Source organism: Chiloscyllium punctatum, chromosome 12, assembly GCF_047496795.1.
Source record: "Chiloscyllium punctatum isolate Juve2018m chromosome 12, sChiPun1.3, whole genome shotgun sequence".
In the NCBI taxonomy this organism is placed as follows: Eukaryota; Metazoa; Chordata; class Chondrichthyes; order Orectolobiformes; family Hemiscylliidae; genus Chiloscyllium; species Chiloscyllium punctatum.
The window spans coordinates 74,174,475-74,196,137 of record NC_092750.1 but is presented as its reverse complement, the minus strand read 5'-3'; the positions used below and the strand labels follow the sequence as shown (position 1 = coordinate 74,196,137).

The 21,663-nt window shown below is 59.6% G+C and overlaps 1 protein-coding gene across 3 annotated transcripts in view; it reads left to right on the top strand.

Moving 5' to 3' along the window:
- plxnd1 (plexin D1) overlaps positions 1 to 21,663 on the top strand; it is a 190,021-nt gene that overhangs the window by 20,714 nt on the left and 147,644 nt on the right. For all 3 annotated transcript variants that reach the window (XM_072582788.1, XM_072582787.1, XM_072582786.1), the window contains exon 2: positions 426 to 602. In XM_072582788.1, coding sequence (XP_072438889.1) covers positions 426 to 602 — 177 coding nt within the window. The remainder of the gene's footprint in view (positions 1 to 425; positions 603 to 21,663) is intronic.

Here is a 21,663-nt window from a genome sequence, read left to right as displayed (position 1 = left end):
GAGTAGGGATTGAGAGAGAGAGAGAGAGAGGCTGGGTTTGGGGAGAGAAGGGAAAGGGGGGGCAGGGATTGGGGAGAGAGGTGGGGGGAGAGAGGTCGAGGGGGAGAGGGTCTGGGGAAGCGGGAGAGGGGCTCAGGAAAACATGGGGAGACAGTGGAGAGGAGAGAGAGGGGCTGGGGTAGGGTGGGAGAGGGGAGAGGAGCAAGGTGGGGGGGGGGCTGCAGGAGATGGGCTGTGGAAGAGGGGGAGAGAGGAGTGGAGCTCAGGGAGATCAATTGGGGGGCTCTGGGGAGAGGGTTTGGGGAGAGATGTGGGGGGGGAGGGGGTGTGAAAGACTGGTGGAGAGGGTCTGGAAGGGAGTGGATGGGGCTGGGGCCTCTCGGAGAGCGTGTGTGAACTAACTGCATTTCTGTTTGCATTGACAGCTGCAGAATGAACAGTTGGACTGCGGAGCCGCTCACCTCCAGCATCCCCTGTCCATAACAAAGCCACTGACAGCCCGGCCCATTTACACAGACAGAGGCCTCACCTCAGTGGCAGTATCCAGTGTGAATAACCACACAGTGGTGTTCCTGGGCACGGCCACCGGGCAGCTGCTGAAGGTATGTCACTTGGCTGGGCAAAGGCCCAGTGCTCTCCCTCCTTGGGTGACACATTCACTGCTCTCTACGTCCCCTGAAACCACAGCCTGTACTGTCCAGGGGCCAATTCACTCACTGAGTTGCTCCTGACGCCTTCACCGCTTTGCTTTCCAATGGTGACCCCTGCAGTCGGTTGTAGGATCGGGGGGGAGGTGAGTGAGGCCTCAGCTCACCCTGCGTTATCGGGGTGGGTAGTTCACTGACTGCGTGCATTGATTGAGAAGTGCCCTCAGTATCACTGGGGAGGACAAGTGGCTGCTTGTGGGAGCTTGAGGGTTCAACACAGAATGAGAGCTAACACCTCAGCCCTGTGCTGAGGGAGCACTGCACTGTCAGTGTATGCATCTGCTGCCTTCTGGACCAACTCGATGTGTCAATCCTTTTGGGGCTGCCATCGTCCAGTGTCCCTGAGGATAGAAGAGCCTGGTACAACAAACGAGACGTGGCTGAATGTAATTCTAAAACAGGTTTTCAGGATCGACTCTTAACATTACCACAAAGACAGTCAGGAGGAGCAAGACTAAGCTCCATTGCAGAATTGTTACAGTGCAGAGGGGAACATTCAGCTCATTCTGCCAGGGCTGGTTCTATGTGCTAGCGCCAATCTCCTGCCTTTCCTCCTATCCTGCACACTATTTCCACCAAAATAATCTTAAACACCTCCACTGAACCTGCTCCCTCCATATTTCCATACGGTAGGTACTTGCTGCGCCAAACAGTTTTTTCTCACTTCCCCCTTTGCTTCGTTTGTGCATCGTTTTGAGTCTATTTCCTCTTACAGACAGGAACAAAGGCCTACATTAGATTAGATTACTTACAGTGTGGAAACAGGCCCTTCAGCCCAACAAGTCCACACTGACCCGCCGAAGCACAACCCACCCAGACCCATTCCCCTACATTTACCCCTTCACCTAACAATATGGGCAATTTAGCGTGGCCAATTCACCTGACCTACACATTTTTTTGGACTGTGGGAGGAAACTAGAGCACCCGGAGGAAACCCACGCAGACACGGGGAGAACGTGCAAACTCCACACAGTCAGTCGCCTGAGGCGGGAATTGAACCTGGGTCTCTGGCGCTGTGAGGCAGCAGTGCTAACCACTGTGCCACCGTGCCGCCCACTACTCTCATACCAAATCCTCAGGCCATCAAAACGTTGAAGAAATATTTAGATCCGCACTTGCAATGCCAAGGCCACGTGTCCAGTGCTGGAGAACGGGATTGGGATAGTTTAGCTGGTTGTTTTTGACCAGCACAGATACAACGCGTTCTATGGCTTTATGGTTGGGGCTTTTATAATCAGTTTTTTTAAGCTTTTCAGCTCCTGGCAGACATCTACACAATGTTTGGAATGGGGCGGGGGTGGGTGGATGGCATTAGACCAAGGGGCTGTTTTAGCTGTGATGCCTTGTGAAGGGAACACCAGCGGAGGGTAGGGGGGAGTCATAGAGTCAGACAGCCTGGAAACAGACCCTTCGGCCCAAGTCGACCGTGCCAGCCAGCTTTCCTAAACTGAACAGTCCCATTTGCCTGTGATTGGCCCACATCCCCCTGAACCTTTCCCATCCCATGTAATTGTCCAAATATCATCTAAATATTATCACTGTACCTGCATCTACCACTTCCTCTGGCAGTTCGGATCATACATGCGCTGTCCTCTATGTGAAAGAGTTGCCCCTCAAGTCCTTTTTCAAAACTTTCCCCTCTAGTTTTGAATTCCCCTAGCCTTGGAAGAAAAGACCTTGGCTATTCACCTTATCTATGCCCGTCATGATGTTATAAACATCTATGAAGGTCACCTCACACCCTCCAGTGAAAGACGACCAGCCTTTCCTTATAACTCAAACCTTCCAGCCTCGGTAATATTCTCATAGGGCTTTTGTACACCTTTCAGATTTAATAACATCTTTCCTATAGCTGGGTAACCAGAGTTGAACAGAGTACTCCAAATGTAGCCTTCAACTCCTGTATTCAGTGCTCTAACTGATGAAGGCAAGCATGCCAAATGCTTTCTTCCCCACCCTGTCTACCCTGTGACACCACTTTCGAGGAACTATGTGCCTGGTCTCTTTGTTCGACAACACATTTACTGAGTAATGAACTCCAAAGCCAGGCTGCGATAGTCTCCATCAGTCAATCTGCATTGTCTCACCATAACTGAATTGAACTGCAGTAGCCACGGGCTGGCACCCTGCTCTCACTGGTATATTTCCATCCTGGAAGTGACTATCAGCTCAGGCGTCAGTGTGATTGAAGTTCCACAATAAATGGCACTGTTCAGACTTCTCTTGTGCACTGGGCTATCTAATCCCAGACCCACAGTTGTTCCTAGGTCCTATTATCTTATACTTTACTGTAAGGGACTCTCTTTTGTTCCCCCCAATCTGGATACTGTTCCTGCTGCTCTCCACCCCTCCCCTCTTTGTCAATGGGACGCTAGGATTTGTTGGATGGATCCGTCCTTTCTGGAAGCATGGAAGCCCTGTTGGTTTGGTCTTGCCTACACCACAATGCTTTGTAAACAGCCATGGTCCATCTCACACAGGTTGCAGTTTCCTGGCAACCCCTTGCTCTCTCTCTCTCTCGCCCGCCCACTCCAACACCTCCTCGCAGTCAGCTGCGAGCAATGCTATCTCCCTTTTCCAGAGCTGATTATTCCAAGGCTGAGTGTTCAGGAAGCTGTAGGGGTGCCTGGCTTCCATCACTGCCATTGGAAATGTCCTTCAGCTCCCGGAGACAAGGGCCAGTCTTGCACTTCCTTAAACAACAACCTGACTTAAGATAGCGTCTTTAACATGACAACACACAGACGCACACAGACACGCGTGCACACACACAGACACATACAATTACCCAAACACACACCCACCTCCCACACACCCCCACACACCCCCACACACCCACCCCCACACACACATGCCCACACACCCACACACATACACACCCACACACATACACACACATACACACCCCCACACATACACACACACACACATACACACACACATACACACCCCCACACCCCCACACCCCCACACCCCCACACCCCCACACACACACCCCCACACACCCCCATACACACCCCCATACACACCCCCATACACACCCCCATACACACCCCCATACACACCCCCATACACACCCCCATACACACCCCCATACACACCCCCATACACACCCCCACAAACACCCCCACAAACACCCACACCCTCACACACACACCCTCACACACACACCCACACACACACACACCCACACCCACACACACCCACACCCACACCCACACACACCCACACCCACACACACACACACACACACACACCCACACACACATACACCCACACACACATACACACAAATGGGGTGGTGAAGGAGGTGGAGGAGGAAGAGGAGAGGGAGTGGTGGAGGTAGAGGAAGAGAAGACAGAGTGATGGAGGAGGAGGTGGAGGAAGAGGAGACGGAGTGGTGGAGGAGGAGGAGATGGAGTGGTGGAGGTGGAGGAGGAGGAGACGGAGTGGTGGAGGTGGAGGTGGAGGAGACGGAGTGGTGGAGGTGGAGGTGGAGGAGACGGAGTGGTGGAGGTGGAGGAAGAGGAGACGGAGTGGTGGAGGTGGAGGAGGAGGAGACGGAGTGGTGGAGGTGGAGGAGACGGAGTGGTGGAGGTGGAGGAAGAGGAGATGGAGTGGTGGAGGAGGAGGAGATGGAGTGGTGGAGGTGGAGGAGGAGGAGACGGAGTGGTGGAGGTGGAGGAGACGGAGTGGTGGAGGTGGAGGTGGAGGAGACGGAGTGGTGGAGGTGGAGGAAGAGGAGACGGAGTGGTGGAGGTGGAGGTGGAGGAGACGGAGTGGTGGAGGTGGAGGAGGAGGAGATGGAGTGGTGGAGGTGGAGGAGGAGGAGACGGAGTGGTGGAGGTGGAGGAGGAGGAGATGGAGTGGTGGAGGTGGAGGAAGAGGAGACGGAGTGGTGGAGGTGGAGGAGGAGGAGACGGAGTGGTGGAGGTGGAGGAGGAGGAGACGGAGTGGTGGAGGTGGAGGTGGAGGAGATGGAGTGGTGGAGGTGGAGGAAGAGGAGACGGAGTGGTGGAGGTGGAGGTGGAGGAGACGGAGTGGTGGAGGTGGAGGAGACGGAGTGGTGGAGGTGGAGGAAGAGGAGACGGAGTGGTGGAGGAGGAGGAGACGGAGTGGTGGAGGTGGAGGAGGAGGAGATGGAGTGGTGGAGGTGGAGGAGGAGGAGACGGAGTGGTGGAGGTGGAGGAGGAGGAGATGGAGTGGTGGAGGTGGAGGTGGAGGAGACGGAGTGGTGGAGGTGGAGGTGGAGGAGACGGAGTGGTGGAGGTGGAGGAGGAGGAGACGGAGTGGTGGAGGTGGAGGAGGAGGAGATGGAGTGGTGGAGGTGGAGGAGGAGGAGATGGAGTGGTGGAGGTGGAGGAGGAGGAGACGGAGTGGTGGAGGTGGAGGAAGAGGAGACGGAGTGGTGGAGGTGGAGGAGGAGGAGACGGAGTGGTGGAGGTGGAGGTGGAGGAGATGGAGTGGTGGAGGTGGAGGAGACGGAGTGGTGGAGGTGGAGGAGGAGGAGACGGAGTGGTGGAGGTGGAGGAGGAGGAGACGGAGTGGTGGAGGTGGAGGTGGAGGAGACGGAGTGGTGGAGGTGGAGGTGGAGGAGACGGAGTGGTGGAGGTGGAGGAGGAGGAGACGGAGTGGTGGAGGTGGAGGAGACGGAGTGGTGGAGGTGGAGGTGGAGGAGACGGAGTGGTGGAGGTGGAGGTGGAGGAGACGGAGTGGTGGAGGTGGAGGAAGAGGAGATGGAGTGGTGGAGGTGGAGGTGGAGGAGACGGAGTGGTGGAGGTGGAGGTGGAGGAGACGGAGTGGTGGAGGTGGAGGAGGAGGAGACGGAGTGGTGGAGGTGGAGGTGGAGGAGACGGAGTGGTGGAGGTGGAGGAGACGGAGTGGTGGAGGTGGAGGAGGAGGAGACGGAGTGGTGGAGGTGGAGGAGGAGGAGATGGAGTGGTGGAGGTGGAGGTGGAGGAGACGGAGTGGTGGAGGTGGAGGAGGAGGAGACGGAGTGGTGGAGGTGGAGGAAGAGGAGATGGAGTGGTGGAGGTGGAGGTGGAGGAGACGGAGTGGTGGAGGTGGAGGAGGAGGAGACGGAGTGGTGGAGGTGGAGGAGGAGGAGACGGAGTGGTGGAGGTGGAGGAGGAGGAGACGGAGTGGTGGAGGTGGAGGAGGAGGAGACGGAGTGGTGGAGGTGGAGGAAGAGGAGACGGAGTGGTGGAGGTGGAGGAAGAGGAGACGGAGTGGTGGAGGTGGAGGAGGAGGAGACGGAGTGGTGGAGGAGGAGGAGGAGGAGACGGAGTGGTGGAGGAGGAGGAGACGGAGTGGTGGAGGTGGAGGAGGAGGAGATGGAGTGGTGGAGGTGGAGGAGGAGGAGACGGAGTGGTGGAGGAGGAGGAGACGGAGTGGTGGAGGTGGAGGAGACGGAGTGGTGGAGGTGGAGGAGACGGAGATGGAGTGGTGGAGGAGGAGGAGGAGGAGACGGAGTGGTGGAGGTGGAGGAGGAGGAGACGGAGTGGTGGAGGTGGAGGAAGAGGAGACGGAGTGGTGGAGGTGGAGGAGGAGGAGACGGAGTGGTGGAGGTGGAGGAAGAGGAGACGGAGTGGTGGAGGTGGAGGAAGAGGAGACGGAGTGGTGGAGGTGGAGGTGGAGGAGACGGAGTGGTGGAGGTGGAGGAGGAGGAGACGGAGTGGTGGAGGTGGAGGAGGAGGAGACGGAGTGGTGGAGGTGGAGGAGGAGGAGATGGAGTGGTGGAGGTGGAGGAAGAGGAGACGGAGTGGTGGAGGAGGAGGAGGAGGAGATGGAGTGGTGGAGGAGGAGGAGGAGGAGATGGAGTGGTGGAGGTGGAGGAGGAGGAGATGGAGTGGTGGAGGTGGAGGTGGAGGAGACGGAGTGGTGGAGGTGGAGGAGACGGAGTGGTGGAGGTGGAGGAGACGGAGTGGTGGAGGAGGAGGAGACGGAGTGGTGGAGGTGGAGGTGGAGGAGACGGAGTGGTGGAGGAGGAGGAGGAGGAGACGGAGTGGTGGAGGTGGAGGTGGAGGAGACGGAGTGGTGGAGGTGGAGGAGGAGGAGATGGAGTGGTGGAGGTGGAGGAGGAGGAGACGGAGTGATGGAGGTGGAGGTGGAGGTGGAGGAGACGGAGTGGTGGAGGTGGAGGAGGAGGAGACGGAGTGGTGGAGGTGGAGGAGGAGGAGACGGAGTGGTGGAGGAGGAGGTGGAGGAGATGGAGTGGTGGAGGTGGAGGAGGAGGAGACGGAGTGGTGGAGGAGGAGGAGATGGAGTGGTGGAGGTGGAGGAGGAGGAGACGGAGTGGTGGAGGTGGAGGAGGAGGAGACGGAGTGGTGGAGGTGGAGGAGGAGGAGACGGAGTGGTGGAGGTGGAGGAGGAGGAGACGGAGTGGTGGAGGTGGAGGAGGAGGAGATGGAGTGGTGGAGGTGGAGGTGGAGGAGACGGAGTGGTGGAGGTGGAGGAGACGGAGTGGTGGAGGTGGAGGTGGAGGAGACGGAGTGGTGGAGGTGGAGGAGGAGGAGACGGAGTGGTGGAGGTGGAGGAGGAGGAGACGGAGTGGTGGAGGTGGAGGAGACGGAGTGGTGGAGGTGGAGGTGGAGGAGATGGAGTGGTGGAGGTGGAGGTGGAGGAGACGGAGTGGTGGAGGTGGAGGTGGAGGAGACGGAGTGGTGGAGGTGGAGGAGGAGGAGACGGAGTGGTGGAGGTGGAGGAGACGGAGTGGTGGAGGTGGAGGTGGAGGAGACGGAGTGGTGGAGGTGGAGGAAGAGGAGACGGAGTGGTGGAGGTGGAGGAGACGGAGTGGTGGAGGTGGAGGTGGAGGAGACGGAGTGGTGGAGGTGGAGGAGACGGAGTGGTGGAGGTGGAGGAGGAGGAGATGGAGTGGTGGAGGTGGAGGTGGAGGAGATGGAGTGGTGGAGGAGGAGGAAGAGGAGACGGAGTGGTGGAGGTGGAGGAAGAGGAGACGGAGTGGTGGAGGTGGAGGTGGAGGAGACGGAGTGGTGGAGGTGGAGGAGACGGAGTGGTGGAGGTGGAGGTGGAGGAGACGGAGTGGTGGAGGTGGAGGAGGAGGAGACGGAGTGGTGGAGGTGGAGGAGACGGAGTGGTGGAGGTGGAGGTGGAGGAAGAGGAGACGGAGTGGTGGAGGTGGAGGTGGAGGAGACGGAGTGGTGGAGGTGGAGGTGGAGGAAGAGGAGACGGAGTGGTGGAGGTGGAGGAGGAGGAGACGGAGTGGTGGAGGTGGAGGAGACGGAGTGGTGGAGGTGGAGGAGGAGGAGATGGAGTGGTGGAGGTGGAGGAGGAGGAGACGGAGTGGTGGAGGTGGAGGAAGAGGAGACGGAGTGGTGGAGGTGGAGGAGGAGGAGATGGAGTGGTGGAGGTGGAGGTGGAGGAGACGGAGTGGTGGAGGTGGAGGAGGAGGAGACGGAGTGGTGGAGGTGGAGGAGGAGGAGACGGAGTGGTGGAGGTGGAGGAGACGGAGTGGTGGAGGTGGAGGAGGAGGAGACGGAGTGGTGGAGGTGGAGGAGGAGGAGATGGAGTGGTGGAGGTGGAGGAGGAGGAGACGGAGTGGTGGAGGTGGAGGAGACGGAGTGGTGGAGGTGGAGGAAGAGGAGACGGAGTGGTGGAGGAGGAGGAGATGGAGTGGTGGAGGTGGAGGTGGAGGAGACGGAGTGGTGGAGGTGGAGGAAGAGGAGACGGAGTGGTGGAGGTGGAGGTGGAGGAGACGGAGTGGTGGAGGTGGAGGAGGAGGAGATGGAGTGGTGGAGGTGGAGGAGGAGGAGATGGAGTGGTGGAGGTGGAGGAGGAGGAGACGGAGTGGTGGAGGTGGAGGAAGAGGAGATGGAGTGGTGGAGGTGGAGGAAGAGGAGACGGAGTGGTGGAGGTGGAGGAGGAGGAGATGGAGTGGTGGAGGTGGAGGAGACGGAGTGGTGGAGGTGGAGGAGGAGGAGATGGAGTGGTGGAGGTGGAGGAGGAGGAGATGGAGTGGTGGAGGTGGAGGAAGAGGAGATGGAGTGGTGGAGGTGGAGGTGGAGGAGACGGAGTGGTGGAGGTGGAGGAGGAGGAGATGGAGTGGTGGAGGTGGAGGAGACGGAGTGGTGGAGGTGGAGGAGGAGGAGATGGAGTGGTGGAGGTGGAGGAGGAGGAGATGGAGTGGTGGAGGTGGAGGAAGAGGAGATGGAGTGGTGGAGGTGGAGGTGGAGGAGACGGAGTGGTGGAGGTGGAGGAGGAGGAGATGGAGTGGTGGAGGTGGAGGAAGAGGAGATGGAGTGGTGGAGGTGGAGGAGACGGAGTGGTGGAGGTGGAGGTGGAGGAGACGGAGTGGTGGAGGTGGAGGAGGAGGAGACGGAGTGGTGGAGGTGGAGGTGGAGGAGACGGAGTGGTGGAGGTGGAGGAGGAGGAGATGGAGTGGTGGAGGTGGAGGTGGAGGAGACGGAGTGGTGGAGGTGGAGGAGGAGGAGACGGAGTGGTGGAGGTGGAGGAGGAGGAGATGGAGTGGTGGAGGTGGAGGAGGAGGAGATGGAGTGGTGGAGGTGGAGGTGGAGGAGACGGAGTGGTGGAGGTGGAGGTGGAGGAGACGGAGTGGTGGAGGTGGAGGAGGAGGAGATGGAGTGGTGGAGGTGGAGGTGGAGGAGACGGAGTGGTGGAGGTGGAGGAGGAGGAGACGGAGTGGTGGAGGTGGAGGAGGAGGAGATGGAGTGGTGGAGGTGGAGGTGGAGGAGACGGAGTGGTGGAGGTGGAGGTGGAGGAGACGGAGTGGTGGAGGTGGAGGAGGAGGAGATGGAGTGGTGGAGGTGGAGGTGGAGGAGACGGAGTGGTGGAGGTGGAGGAGGAGGAGACGGAGTGGTGGAGGTGGAGGAGGAGGAGATGGAGTGGTGGAGGTGGAGGTGGAGGAGACGGAGTGGTGGAGGTGGAGGAGGAGGAGACGGAGTGGTGGAGGTGGAGGAGGAGGAGATGGAGTGGTGGAGGTGGAGGAAGAGGAGATGGAGTGGTGGAGGTGGAGGAGACGGAGTGGTGGAGGAGGAGGAAGAGGAGACGGAGTGGTGGAGGAGGAGGAAGAGGAGACGGAGTGGTGGAGGTGGAGGTGGAGGAGATGGAGTGGTGGAGGTGGAGGTGGAGGAGATGGAGTGGTGGAGGTGGAGGAGACGGAGTGGTGGAGGTGGAGGTGGAGGAGACGGAGTGGTGGAGGTGGAGGAGGAGGAGATGGAGTGGTGGAGGTGGAGGTGGAGGAGACGGAGTGGTGGAGGTGGAGGAGGAGGAGACGGAGTGGTGGAGGTGGAGGAGGAGGAGACGGAGTGGTGGAGGTGGAGGAGACGGAGTGGTGGAGGTGGAGGTGGAGGAGACGGAGTGGTGGAGGTGGAGGTGGAGGAGACGGAGTGGTGGAGGTGGAGGAGGAGGAGATGGAGTGGTGGAGGTGGAGGTGGAGGAGACGGAGTGGTGGAGGTGGAGGAGACGGAGTGGTGGAGGTGGAGGAGGAGGAGACGGAGTGGTGGAGGTGGAGGAGGAGGAGACGGAGTGGTGGAGGTGGAGGAGGAGGAGACGGAGTGGTGGAGGTGGAGGAGGAGGAGACGGAGTGGTGGAGGTGGAGGAGGAGGAGACGGAGAGGTGGAGGAGGAGGAGATGGAGTGGTGGAGGTGGAGGTGGAGGAGACGGAGTGGTGGAGGTGGAGGAGGAGGAGATGGAGTGGTGGAGGTGGAGGTGGAGGAGACGGAGTGGTGGAGGAGGAGGAGACGGAGTGGTGGAGGTGGAGGAGGAGGAGACGGAGTGGTGGAGGTGGAGGAGGAGGAGACGGAGTGGTGGAGGAGGAGGAGACGGAGTGGTGGAGGTGGAGGAGGAGGAGACGGAGTGGTGGAGGTGGAGGAGACGGAGTGGTGGAGGTGGAGGAGGAGGAGATGGAGTGGTGGAGGTGGAGGTGGAGGAGACAGAGTGGTGGAGGTGGAGGAGGAGGAGATGGAGTGGTGGAGGTGGAGGTGGAGGAAGAGGAGACGGAGTGGTGGAGGTGGAGGAAGAGGAGACGGAGTGGTGGAGGTGGAGGAGGAGGAGACGGAGTGGTGGAGGTGGAGGTGGAGGAGACGGAGTGGTGGAGGTGGAGGAGGAGGAGATGGAGTGGTGGAGGTGGAGGAGACGGAGTGGTGGAGGTGGAGGTGGAGGAGACGGAGTGGTGGAGGTGGAGGAAGAGGAGACGGAGTGGTGGAGGTGGAGGAGGAGGAGACGGAGTGGTGGAGGTGGAGGTGGAGGAGACGGAGTGGTGGAGGTGGAGGAAGAGGAGACGGAGTGGTGGAGGTGGAGGAGGAGGAGACGGAGTGGTGGAGGTGGAGGTGGAGGAGACGGAGTGGTGGAGGTGGAGGTGGAGGAGACGGAGTGGTGGAGGTGGAGGAAGAGGAGACGGAGTGGTGGAGGTGGAGGAGACGGAGTGGTGGAGGTGGAGGTGGAGGAGACGGAGTGGTGGAGGTGGAGGAAGAGGAGACGGAGTGGTGGAGGTGGAGGAAGAGGAGACGGAGTGGTGGAGGTGGAGGAGACGGAGTGGTGGAGGTGGAGGTGGAGGAGACGGAGTGGTGGAGGTGGAGGAAGAGGAGACGGAGTGGTGGAGGTGGAGGTGGAGGAGACGGAGTGGTGGAGGTGGAGGTGGAGGAGACGGAGTGGTGGAGGTGGAGGAAGAGGAGACGGAGTGGTGGAGGTGGAGGAAGAGGAGACGGAGTGGTGGAGGTGGAGGAGACGGAGTGGTGGAGGTGGAGGAAGAGGAGACGGAGTGGTGGAGGAGGAGGTGGAGGTGGAGGAGACGGAGTGGTGGAGGTGGAGGAGATGGAGTGGTTGAGGAGGAGGAAGAGGAGATGGAGTGGTAGAGGTGGAGGAAGAGGTCGAGGAGGAGGAGGAAGAGGAGACAGTGGTGGAGGTGGAGGGGAAAGAGTGGTGGAGGTGGAGGAAGAGGTTGAGGAGGAGTAGGTGAGATGGTTGAGGATGAGAGGGTGGTGGAGGATGAGGTGCAGGAGGAGAAAAATGTGGTGGAGGAGGAAGTGGAGGAGAAGATGATGGTGGAGGTGAAAAGTTGGAGGAAGAGGTGGGGGTGGAGGAATCGAAGTTTATGGAAGGTGAGGTGTAGGAGGAGGAAGAGGATGTGGGGAAGGAAGTAGAGGGTGAAAATGTTGGAGAATTTGGGGGAAGAGGAGGTGGAGGTGGTGGAGATGATGAAGGAGGTAGGAGATGAAGGAAGAGAAGGTGGAGTTGGAGGGGAATGAGATAGTGGCGGAGAGTTAGAGCTAAGATGGAGGTGGTGGAGGAGGTGGACATAGCTGTAGTGATGGAAATGGATGTGGAGGAGGCAGTGGAGGGGATGGAGGTAGAGGATGAGGTTGGAGGAGGTGGTGATGGGGTTGGAGGAGTTGGTGATGGGGTTGGAGGAGGTGGTGACGGGGTTGGAGGAGGTGGTGACGGGGTTGGAGGGGGTGGTGATGGGGTTGGAGGGGTTGGTGATGGTGTTGGAGGGGTTGGTGATGGGGTTGGAGGAGTTGGTGATGGGGTTGGAGGGGTTGGTGATGGGGTTGGAGGAGTTGGTGATGGGGTTGGAGGGGTTGGTGATGGGGTTGGAGGAGTTGGTGATGGGGTTGGAGGAGTTGGTGATGGGGTTGGAGGGGTTGGTGATGGGGTTGGAGGGGTTGGTGATGGGGTTGGAGGGGTTGGTGATGGGGTTGGAGGAGGTGGTGATGGGGTTGGAGGAGGTGGTGATGGGGTTGAAGGAGGTGGTGATGGGGTTGGAGGAGGTGGTGATGGGGTTGGAGGAGGCGGTGATGGGGTTGGAGGGGTTGGTGATGGGGTTGGAGGAGGTGGTGATGGGGTTGGAGGTGTTGGTGATGGGGTTGGAGGGGTTGGTGATGGGGTTGGAGGAGGTGGTGATGGGGTTGGAGGAGTTGGTGATGGGGTTGGAGGGATTGGTGATGGGGTTGGAGGAGGTGGTGATGGGGTTGGAGGAGTTGGTGATGGGGTTGGAGGAGGTGGTGATGGGGTTGGAGGGGTTGGTGATGGTGTTGGAGGAGTTGGTGATGGTGTTGGAGGAGTTGGTGATGGGGTTGGAGGGATTGGTGATGGGGTTGGAGGAGGTGGTGATGGGGTTGGAGGAGTTGGTGATGGGGTTGGAGGAGGTGGTGATGGGGTTGGAGGAGGCGGTGATGGGGTTGGAGGAGGTGGTGATGGGGTTGGAGGGGTTGGTGATGGGGTTGGAGGGGTTGGTGATGGGGTTGGAGGAGGTGGTGATGGGGTTGGAGGGGTTGGTGATGGGGTTGGAGGGGTTGGTGATGGGGTTGGAGGAGGTGGTGATGGGGTTGGAGGAGTTGGTGATGGGGTTGGAGGGATTGGTGATGGGGTTGGAGGAGGTGGTGATGGGGTTGGAGGAGTTGGTGATGGGGTTGGAGGAGGTGGTGATGGGGTTGGAGGGGTTGGTGATGGTGTTGGAGGAGTTGGTGATGGTGTTGGAGGAGTTGGTGATGGGGTTGGAGGGATTGGTGATGGGGTTGGAGGAGGTGGTGATGGGGTTGGAGGAGTTGGTGATGGGGTTGGAGGAGGTGGTGATGGGGTTGGAGGAGGCGGTGATGGGGTTGGAGGAGGTGGTGATGGGGTTGGAGGGGTTGGTGATGGGGTTGGAGGGGTTGGTGATGGGGTTGGAGGAGGTGGTGATGGGGTTGGAGGGGTTGGTGATGGTGTTGGAGGAGTTGGTGATGGGGTTGGAGGAGGTGGTGATGGGGTTGGAGGAGTTGGTGATGGGGTTGGAGGGGTTGGTGATGGGGTTGGAGGAGGTGGTGATGGGGTTGGAGGGGTTGGTGATGGGGTTGGAGGAGGTGGTGATGGGATTGGAGGGGTTGGTGATGGGGTTGGAGGGGTTGGTGATGGGGTTGGAGGAGTTGGTGTTGGTTTTGGAGGAGTTGGTGATGGGGTTGGAGGGGTTGGTGATGGGGTTGGAGGAGTTGGTGATGGTGTTGGAGGGGTTGGTGATGGGGTTGGAGGAGGTGGTGATGGGGTTGGAGGGGTTGGTGTTGGTTTTGGAGGAGGTGGTGATGGGGTTGGAGGGGTTGGTGTTGGTTTTGGAGGAGTTGGTGATGGGGTTGGAGGGGTTGGTGATGGGGTTGGAGGAGTTGGTGATGGTGTTGGAGGGGTTGGTGATGGGGTTGGAGGGGGTGGTGATGGGGTTGGAGGGGTTGGTGATGGGGTTGGAGGAGTTGGTGATGGTGTTGGAGGGGTTGGTGATGGGGTTGGAGGAGGTGGTGATGGGGTTGGAGGGGTTGGTGTTGGTTTTGGAGGAGGTGGTGATGGGGTTGGAGGGGTTGGTGTTGGTTTTGGAGGAGTTGGTGATGGGGTTGGAGGGGTTGGTGATGGGGTTGGAGGAGTTGGTGATGGTGTTGGAGGGGTTGGTGATGGGGTTGGAGGGGGTGGTGATGGGGTTGGAGGAGGTGGTGATGGGGTTGGAGGAGGTGGTGTTGGTTTTGGAGGGGTTGGTGTTGGGGTTGGAGGGGTTGGTGATGGGGTTGGAGGAGGTGTTGATGGGGTTGGAGGGGTTGGTGATGGGGTTGGAGGAGGTGGTGATGGGGTTGGAGGAGTTGGTGATGGGGTTGGAGGAGGTGGTGATGGGGTTGGAGGAGGTGGTGATGGGGTTGGAGGGGTTGGTGTTGGATTTGGAGGTGTTGGTGTTGGGGTTGGAGGGGTTGGTGATGGGGTTGGAGGAGGTGGTGATGGGATTGGAGGAGTTGGTGTTGGTTTTGGAGGGGTTGGTGATGGGGTTGGAGGAGTTGGTGATGGGGTTGGAGGAGGTGGTGATGGGGTTGGAGGAGGTGGTGTTGGTTTTGGAGGGGTTGGTGTTGGGTTTGGAGGAGGTGGTGATGGGGTTGGAGGAGTTGGTGATGGGGTTGGAGGAGGTGGTGATGGGGTTGGAGGAGGTGGTGATGGGGTTGGAGGGGTTGGTGTTGGATTTGGAGGGGTTGGTGTTGGATTTGGAGGGGTTGGTGTTGGGGTTGGAGGAGGTGGTGTTGGTTTTGGAGGGGTTGGTGATGGGGTTGGAGGAGGTGGTGATGGGGTTGGAGGGGTTGGTGATGGGGTTGGAGGGGTTGGTGATGGGGTTGGAGGAGGTGGTGATGGGGTTGGAGGAGATGGTGATGGGGTTGGAGGGGATGGTGATGGGGTTGGAGGAGTTGGTGATGGGGTTGGAGGGGTTGGTGATGTGGTTGGAGGAGTTGGTGATGGGGTTGGAGGAGGTGGTGATGGGGTTGGAGGGGGTGGTGATGGGGTTGGAGGGGTTGGTGATGGGGTTGGAGGGGTTGGTGATGGGGTTGGAGGAGGTGGTGATGGGGTTGGAGGAGGTGGTGATGAGGTTGGAGGGGATGGTGATGGGGTTGCCGGAGTTGGTGATGGGGTTGGAGGGGTTGGTGATGGGGTTGGAGGAGTTGGTGATGGGGTTGGAGGGGTTGGTGATGGGGTTGGAGGAGGTGGTGATGGGGTTGGAGGAGGTGGTGATGGGGTTGGAGGAGGTGGTGATGGGGTTGGAGGAGGTGGTGATGGGGTTGGAGGGGGTGGTGATGGTGTTGGAGGAGTTGGTGATGGGGTTGGAGGAGTTGGTGATGGGGTTGGAGGGGTTGGTGATGGGGTTGGAGGAGTTGGTGATGGGGTTGGAGGAGTTGGTGATGGGGTTGGAGGGGTTGGTGATGGGGTTGGAGGGGTTGGTGATGGGGTTGGAGGAGTTGGTGATGGGGTTGGAGGGCTTGGTGATGGGGTTGGAGGGCTTGGTGATGGGGTTGGAGGAGTTGGTGATGGGGTTGGAGGGGTTGGTGATGGGGTTGGAGGAGGTGGTGATGGGGTTGGAGGGGTTGGTGATGGGGTTGGAGGAGGTGGTGATGGGGTTGGAGGAGGTGGTGTTGGTTTTGGAGGGGTTGGTGTTGGGGTTGGAGGGGTTGGTGATGGGATTGGAGGAGTTGGTGTTGGTTTTGGAGGGGTTGGTGATGGGGTTGGAGGAGTTGGTGATGGGGTTGGAGGAGGTGGTGATGGGGTTGGAGGAGGTGGTGTTGGTTTTGGAGGGGTTGGTGTTGGGTTTGGAGGAGGTGGTGATGGGGTTGGAGGGGTTGGTGATGGGGTTGGAGGAGTTGGTGATGGGGTTGGAGGAGGTGGTGATGGGGTTGGAGGAGGTGGTGATGGGGTTGGAGGGGTTGGTGTTGGATTTGGAGGGGTTGGTGTTGGATTTGGAGGGGTTGGTGTTGGGGTTGGAGGAGGTGGTGTTGGTTTTGGAGGGGTTGGTGATGGGGTTGGAGGAGGTGGTGATGGGGTTGGAGGAGTTGGTGATGGGGTTGGAGGGGTTGGTGTTGGATTTGGAGGTGTTGGTGTTGGGGTTGGAGGAGGTGGTGATGGGGTTGGAGGAGGTGGTGTTGGGGTTGGAGGGGTTGGTGTTGGGGTTGGAGGGGTTGGTGATGGGATTGGAGGAGTTGGTGTTGGTTTTGGAGGGGTTGGTGATGGGGTTGGAGGAGGTGGTGATGGGGTTGGAGGAGTTGGTGATGGGGTTGGAGGAGGTGGTGATGGGGTTGGAGGGGTTGGTGATGGGGTTGGAGGGGTTGGTGATGGGGTTGGAGGAGGTGGTGATGGGGTTGGAGGGGTTGGTGATGGGGTTGGAGGAGGTGGTGATGGGGTTGGAGGAGGTGGTGATGGGGTTGGAGGAGGTGGTGATGGGGTTGGAGGGGTTGGTGATGGGGTTGGAGGAGGTGGTGATGGGGTTGGAGGGGTTGGTGATGGGGTTGGAGGGGTTGGTGATGGTGTTGGAGGAGGTGGTGATGGGGTTGGAGGGGTTGGTGATGGGGTTGGAGGAGGTGGTGATGGGGTTGGAGGAGGTGGTGATGGGGTTGGAGGAGGTGGTGATGGGGTTGGAGGGGTTGGTGATGAGGTTGGAGGAGGTGGTGATGGGGTTGGAGGGGTTGGTGATGGGGTTGGAGGGGTTGGTGATGGTGTTGGAGGAGGTGGTGATGGGGTTGGAGGGGTTGGTGATGGGGTTGGAGGGGTTGGTGATGGGGTTGGTGGGGTTGGTGTTGGTTTTGGAGGAGGTGGTGATGGGGTTGGAGGAGGTGGTGATGGGGTTGGAGGAGGTGGTGATGGGGTTGGAGTAGGTGGTGATGGGGTTGGAGGAGGTGGTGATGGGGTTGGAGGGGTTGGTGATGGGGTTGGAGGGGTTGGTGATGGGGTTGGAGGGGTTGGTGATGGGGTTAGACAGTTGGTGATGGGGTTGGAGGAGGTGGTGATGGGGTTGGAGGGGTTGGTGATGGGGTTGGAGGAGGTGGTGATGGGGTTGGAGGGGTTGGTGATGGGGTTGGAGGGGTTGGTGATGGGGTTGGAGGAGTTGGTGATGGGGTTGGAGGGGTTGGTGATGGGGTTGGAGGGGTTGGTGATGGGGTTGGAGGAGTTGGTGATGGGGTTGGAGGGGTTGGTGATGGGGTTGGAGGAGTTGGTGATGGGGTTGGAGGAGTTGGTGATGGGGTTGGACGGGTTGGTGATGGGGTTGGAGGAGGTGGTGATGGGATTGGAGGGGTTGGTGATGGGGTTGGAGGAGTTGGTGATGGGGTTGGAGGAGTTGGTGATGGGGTTGGACGGGTTGGTGATGGGGTTGGAGGAGGTGGTGATGGGGTTGGAGGGGTTGGTGATGGGGTTGGAGGTGTTGGTGATGGGGTTGGAGGGGTTGGTGATGGGGTTGGAGGGGTTGGTGATGGGGTTGGAGGAGTTGGTGATGGGGTTGGAGGAGTTGGTGATGGGGTTGGAGGGGTTGGTGATGGGGTTGGAGGGGGTGGTGATGGGGTTGGAGGAGGTGGTGATGGGGTTGGAGGGGTTGGTGATGGGATTGGAGGAGTTGGTGTTGGTTTTGGAGGGGTTGGTGTTGGGGTTGGAGGAGGTGGTGATGGGGTTGGAGGGGTTGGTGTTGGTTTTGGAGGGGTTGGTGTTGGGATTGTTGGAGGTGGTGATGGGGTTGGAGGGGTTGGTGTTGGTTTTGGAGGGGTTGGTGATGGGGTTGGAGGGGTTGGTGATGGGGTTGGAGGAGTTGGTGTTGGTTTTGGAGGGGTTGGGGTTGGAGGAGGTGGTGATGGGGTTGGAGGGGTTGGTGTTGGTTTTGGAGGGGTTGGTGATGGGGTTGGAGGGGTTGGTGATGGGGTTGGAGGGGTTGGTGATGGGGTTGGAGGAGGTGGTGATGGGATTGGTGGGGTTGGTGATGTGGTTGGAGGGGTTGGTGATGGGGTTGGAGGGGTTGGTGATGGGGTTGGAGGAGTTGGTGATGGGGTTGGAGGGGTTGGTGATGGGGTTGGAGGAGGTGGTGATGGGATTGGAGGGGTTGGTGTTGGTTTTGGAGGGGTTGGTGATGGGGTTGGAGGAGGTGGTGATGGGGTTGGAGGGGTTGGTGATGGGGTTGGAGGAGTTGGTGATGGGGTTGGAGGAGGTGGTGATGGGGTTGGAGGAGTTGGTGATGGGGTTGGAGGGGTTGGTGATAGGGTTGGAGGGGTTGGTGATGGGGTTGGAGGAGGTGGTGATGGGGTTGGAGGGGTTGGTGATGGGGTTGGAGGGGTTGGTGATGGGGTTGGAGGGGTTGGTGATGGGGTTGGAGGAGGTGGTGATGGGGTTGGAGGAGGTGGTGATGGGGTTAGAGGGGTTGGTGATGGGGTTGGAGGAGGTGGTGATGGGGTTGGAGGGGTTGGTGATGGGGTTGGAGGGGTTGGTGATGGGGTTGGAGGAGGTAGTGATGGGGTTGGAGGGGTTGGTGATGGGGTTGGAGGGGTTGGTGATGGGATTGGAGGAGTTGGTGTTGGTTTTGGAGGGGTTGGTGTTGGGGTTGGAGGAGGTAGTGATGGGGTTGGAGGGGTTGGTGTTGGTTTTGGAGGGGTTGGTGATGGGGTTGGAGGAGGTGGTGATGCGGTTGGAGGGGTTGGTGATGGGGTTGCAGGGGTTGGTGATGGGGTTGGAGGAGGTGGTGATGGTGTTGGAGGGGTTGGTGATGGGATTGAAGGAGTTGGTGTTGGTTTTGGAGGGGTTTGTGTTGGGGTTGGAGGAGGTGGTGATCGGGTTGGAGGGGTTGGTGTTGTTTTTGGAGGGGTTGGTGATGGGGTTGGAGGAGGTGGTGATGGGGTTGGAGGAGGTGGTTTAGGGGGTTTGGAGGGGTTGGTGATGGGGTTGGAGGAGGTGGTGATGGGGTTGGAGGAGGTGGTGATGGGGTTGGAGGGGGTGGTGATGGGGTTGGAGGGGTTGGTGATGGGGTTGGAGGAGGTGGTGATGGGGTTGGAGGAGGTGGTGATGGGGTTGGAGGGGATGGTGATGGGGTTGGAGGAGTTGGTGATGGGGTTGGAGGGGTTGGTGATGCGGTTGGAGGAGTTGGTGATGGGGTTGGAGGAGGTGGTGATGGGGTTGGAGGGGGTGGTGATGGGGTTGGAGGGGTTGGTGATGGGGTTGGAGGGGTTGGTGATGGGGTTGGAGGGGTTGGTGATGGGGTTGGAGGAGGTGGTGATGGGGTTGGAGGAGGTGGTGATGAGGTTGGAGGGGATGGTGATGGGGTTGGAGGAGTTGGTGATGGGGTTGGAGGGGTTGGTGATGGGGTTGGAGGAGTTGGTGATGGGGTTGGAGGGGGTGGTGATGGGGTTGGAGGAGGTGGTGATGGGGTTGGAGGAGGTGGTGATGGGGTTGGAGGAGGTGGTGATGGGGTTGGAGGGGGTGGTGATGGGGTTGGAGGAGTTGGTGATGGGGTTGGAGTGGTTGGTGATGGGGTTGGAGTGGTTGGTGATGGGGTTGGAGGAGTTGGTGATGGGGTTCGAGGAGTTGGTGATAGGGTTGTAGGGGTTGGTGATGGGGTTGGAGGGGTTGGTGATGTGGTTGGAGGGGTTGGAGGGGTTGGTGATGGGGTTGGAGGAGTTGGTGATGGGGTTTGAGGAGGTGGTGATGGGGTTGGAGGAGTTGGTGATGGGGTTGGAGGAGTTGGTGATGGAATTGGAGGGGTTGGTGATGGGGTTGGAGGGGTTGGTGATGGGGTTGGAGGAGTTGGTGATGGGGTTGGAGGGGTTGGTGTTGGTTTTGGAGGGGTTGGTGATGGGGTTGGAGGGGTTGGTGATGGGGTTGGAGGGGTTGGTGATGGGGTTGGAGGAGTTGGTGATGGGGTTGGAGGGCTTGGTGATGGGGTTGGAGGGCTTGGTGATGGTGTTGGAGGAGTTGGTGATGGGGTTGGAGGGGTTGGTGATGGGGTTGGAGGGGTTGGTGATGGGGTTGGAGGAGGTGGTGATGGGGTTGGAGGGGTTGGTGATGGGGTTGGAGGGGTTGGTGATAGGGTTGGAGGGGTTGGTGATGGGGTTGGAGGAGGTGGTGATGGGGTTGGAGGGGTTGGTGATGGGGTTGGAGGAGGTGGTGATGGGGTTGGAGGAGATGGTGATGGGGTTGGAGGGCTTGGTGATGGGGTTGGAGGAGGTGGTGATGTGGTTGGAGGAGTTGGTGATGGGGTTGGAGGAGTTGGTGATGGGGTTGGAGGGGTTGGTGATGGGGTTGGAGGAGGTGGTGATGGGGTTTGAGGGGTTGGTGATGGGGTTGGAGGGGTTGGTGATGGGGTTGGAGGAGGTAGCGATGGGGTTGGAGGGGTTGGTGATGGGGTTGGAGGGGTTGGTGATGGGGTTGGAGGGGTTGGTGATGGGGTTGGAGGAGGTGGTGATGGGGTTGGAGGGGTTGGTGATGGGGTTGGAGGGGTTGGTGATGGGATTGGAGGAGTTGGTGTTGGTTTTGGAGGGGTTGGTGTTGGGGTTGGAGGGGTTGGTGATGGGATTGGAGGAGTTGGTGTTGGTTTTGGAGGGGTTGGTGTTGGGGTTGGAGGAGGTGGTGATCGGGTTGGAGGGGTTGGTGTTGTTTTTGGAGGGGTTGGTGATGGGGTTGGAGGAGGTGGTGATGGGGTTGGAGGGGGTGGTGATGGGGTTGGAGGGGTTGGTGATGGGGTTGGAGGGGTTGGTGATGGGATTGGAGGAGTTGGTGTTGGTTTTGGAGGGGTTGGTGTTGGGGTTGGAGGGGTTGGTGATGGGATTGGAGGAGTTGGTGTTGGTTTTGGAGGGGTTGGTGTTGGGGTTGGAGGAGGTGGTGATCGGGTTGGAGGGGTTGGTGTTGTTTTTGGAGGGGTTGGTGATGGGGTTGGAGGAGGTGGTGATGGGGTTGGAGGGGGTGGTGATGGGGTTGGAGGGGTTGGTGATGGGGTTGGAGGGGTTGGTGATGGGGTTGGAGGAGTTGGTGATGGGGTTGGAGGGGTTGGTGATGGGGTTGGAGGGGTTGGTGATGGGGTTGGAGGGGTTGGTGATGGGGTTGGAGGAGTTGGTGATGGGGTTGGAGGAGTTGGTGATGGGGTTGGAGGAGGTGGTGATGGGGTTGGAGGAGTTGGTGATGGGGTTGGAGGGGTTGGTGATGGGGTTGGAGGGGTTGGTGATGGGGTTGGAGGGGTTGGTGATGGGGTTGGAGGAGTTGGTGATGGGGTTGGAGGAGGTGGTGATGGGGTTGGGGGAGTTGGTGATGGGGTTGGAGGGGTTGGTGATGGGGTTGGAGGAGGTGGTGATGGGGTTGGAGGAGTTGGTGATGGGGTTGGAGGGGTTGGTGATGGGGTTGGAGGGGTTGGTGATGGGGTTGGAGGGGTTGGTGATGGTGTTGGAGGAGTTGGTGATGGGGTTGGAGGGGTTGGTGATGGGGTTGGAGGGGTTGGTGATGGGGTTGGAGGAGGTGGTGATGGGGTTGGAGGAGTTGGTGATGGGGTTGGAGGGGTTGGTGATGGGGTTGGAGGGGTTGGTGATGGTGTTGGAGGAGTTGGTGATGGGGTTGGAGGGGTTGGTGTTGGTTTTGGAGGGGTTGGTGATGGGGTTGGAGGGGTTCGTGTTGGGGTTGGAAGGGTTGGTGATGGGGTTGGAGGGGTTGGTGATGGGGTTGGAGGGGTTGGTGATGGGGTTGGAGGGGTTGGTGA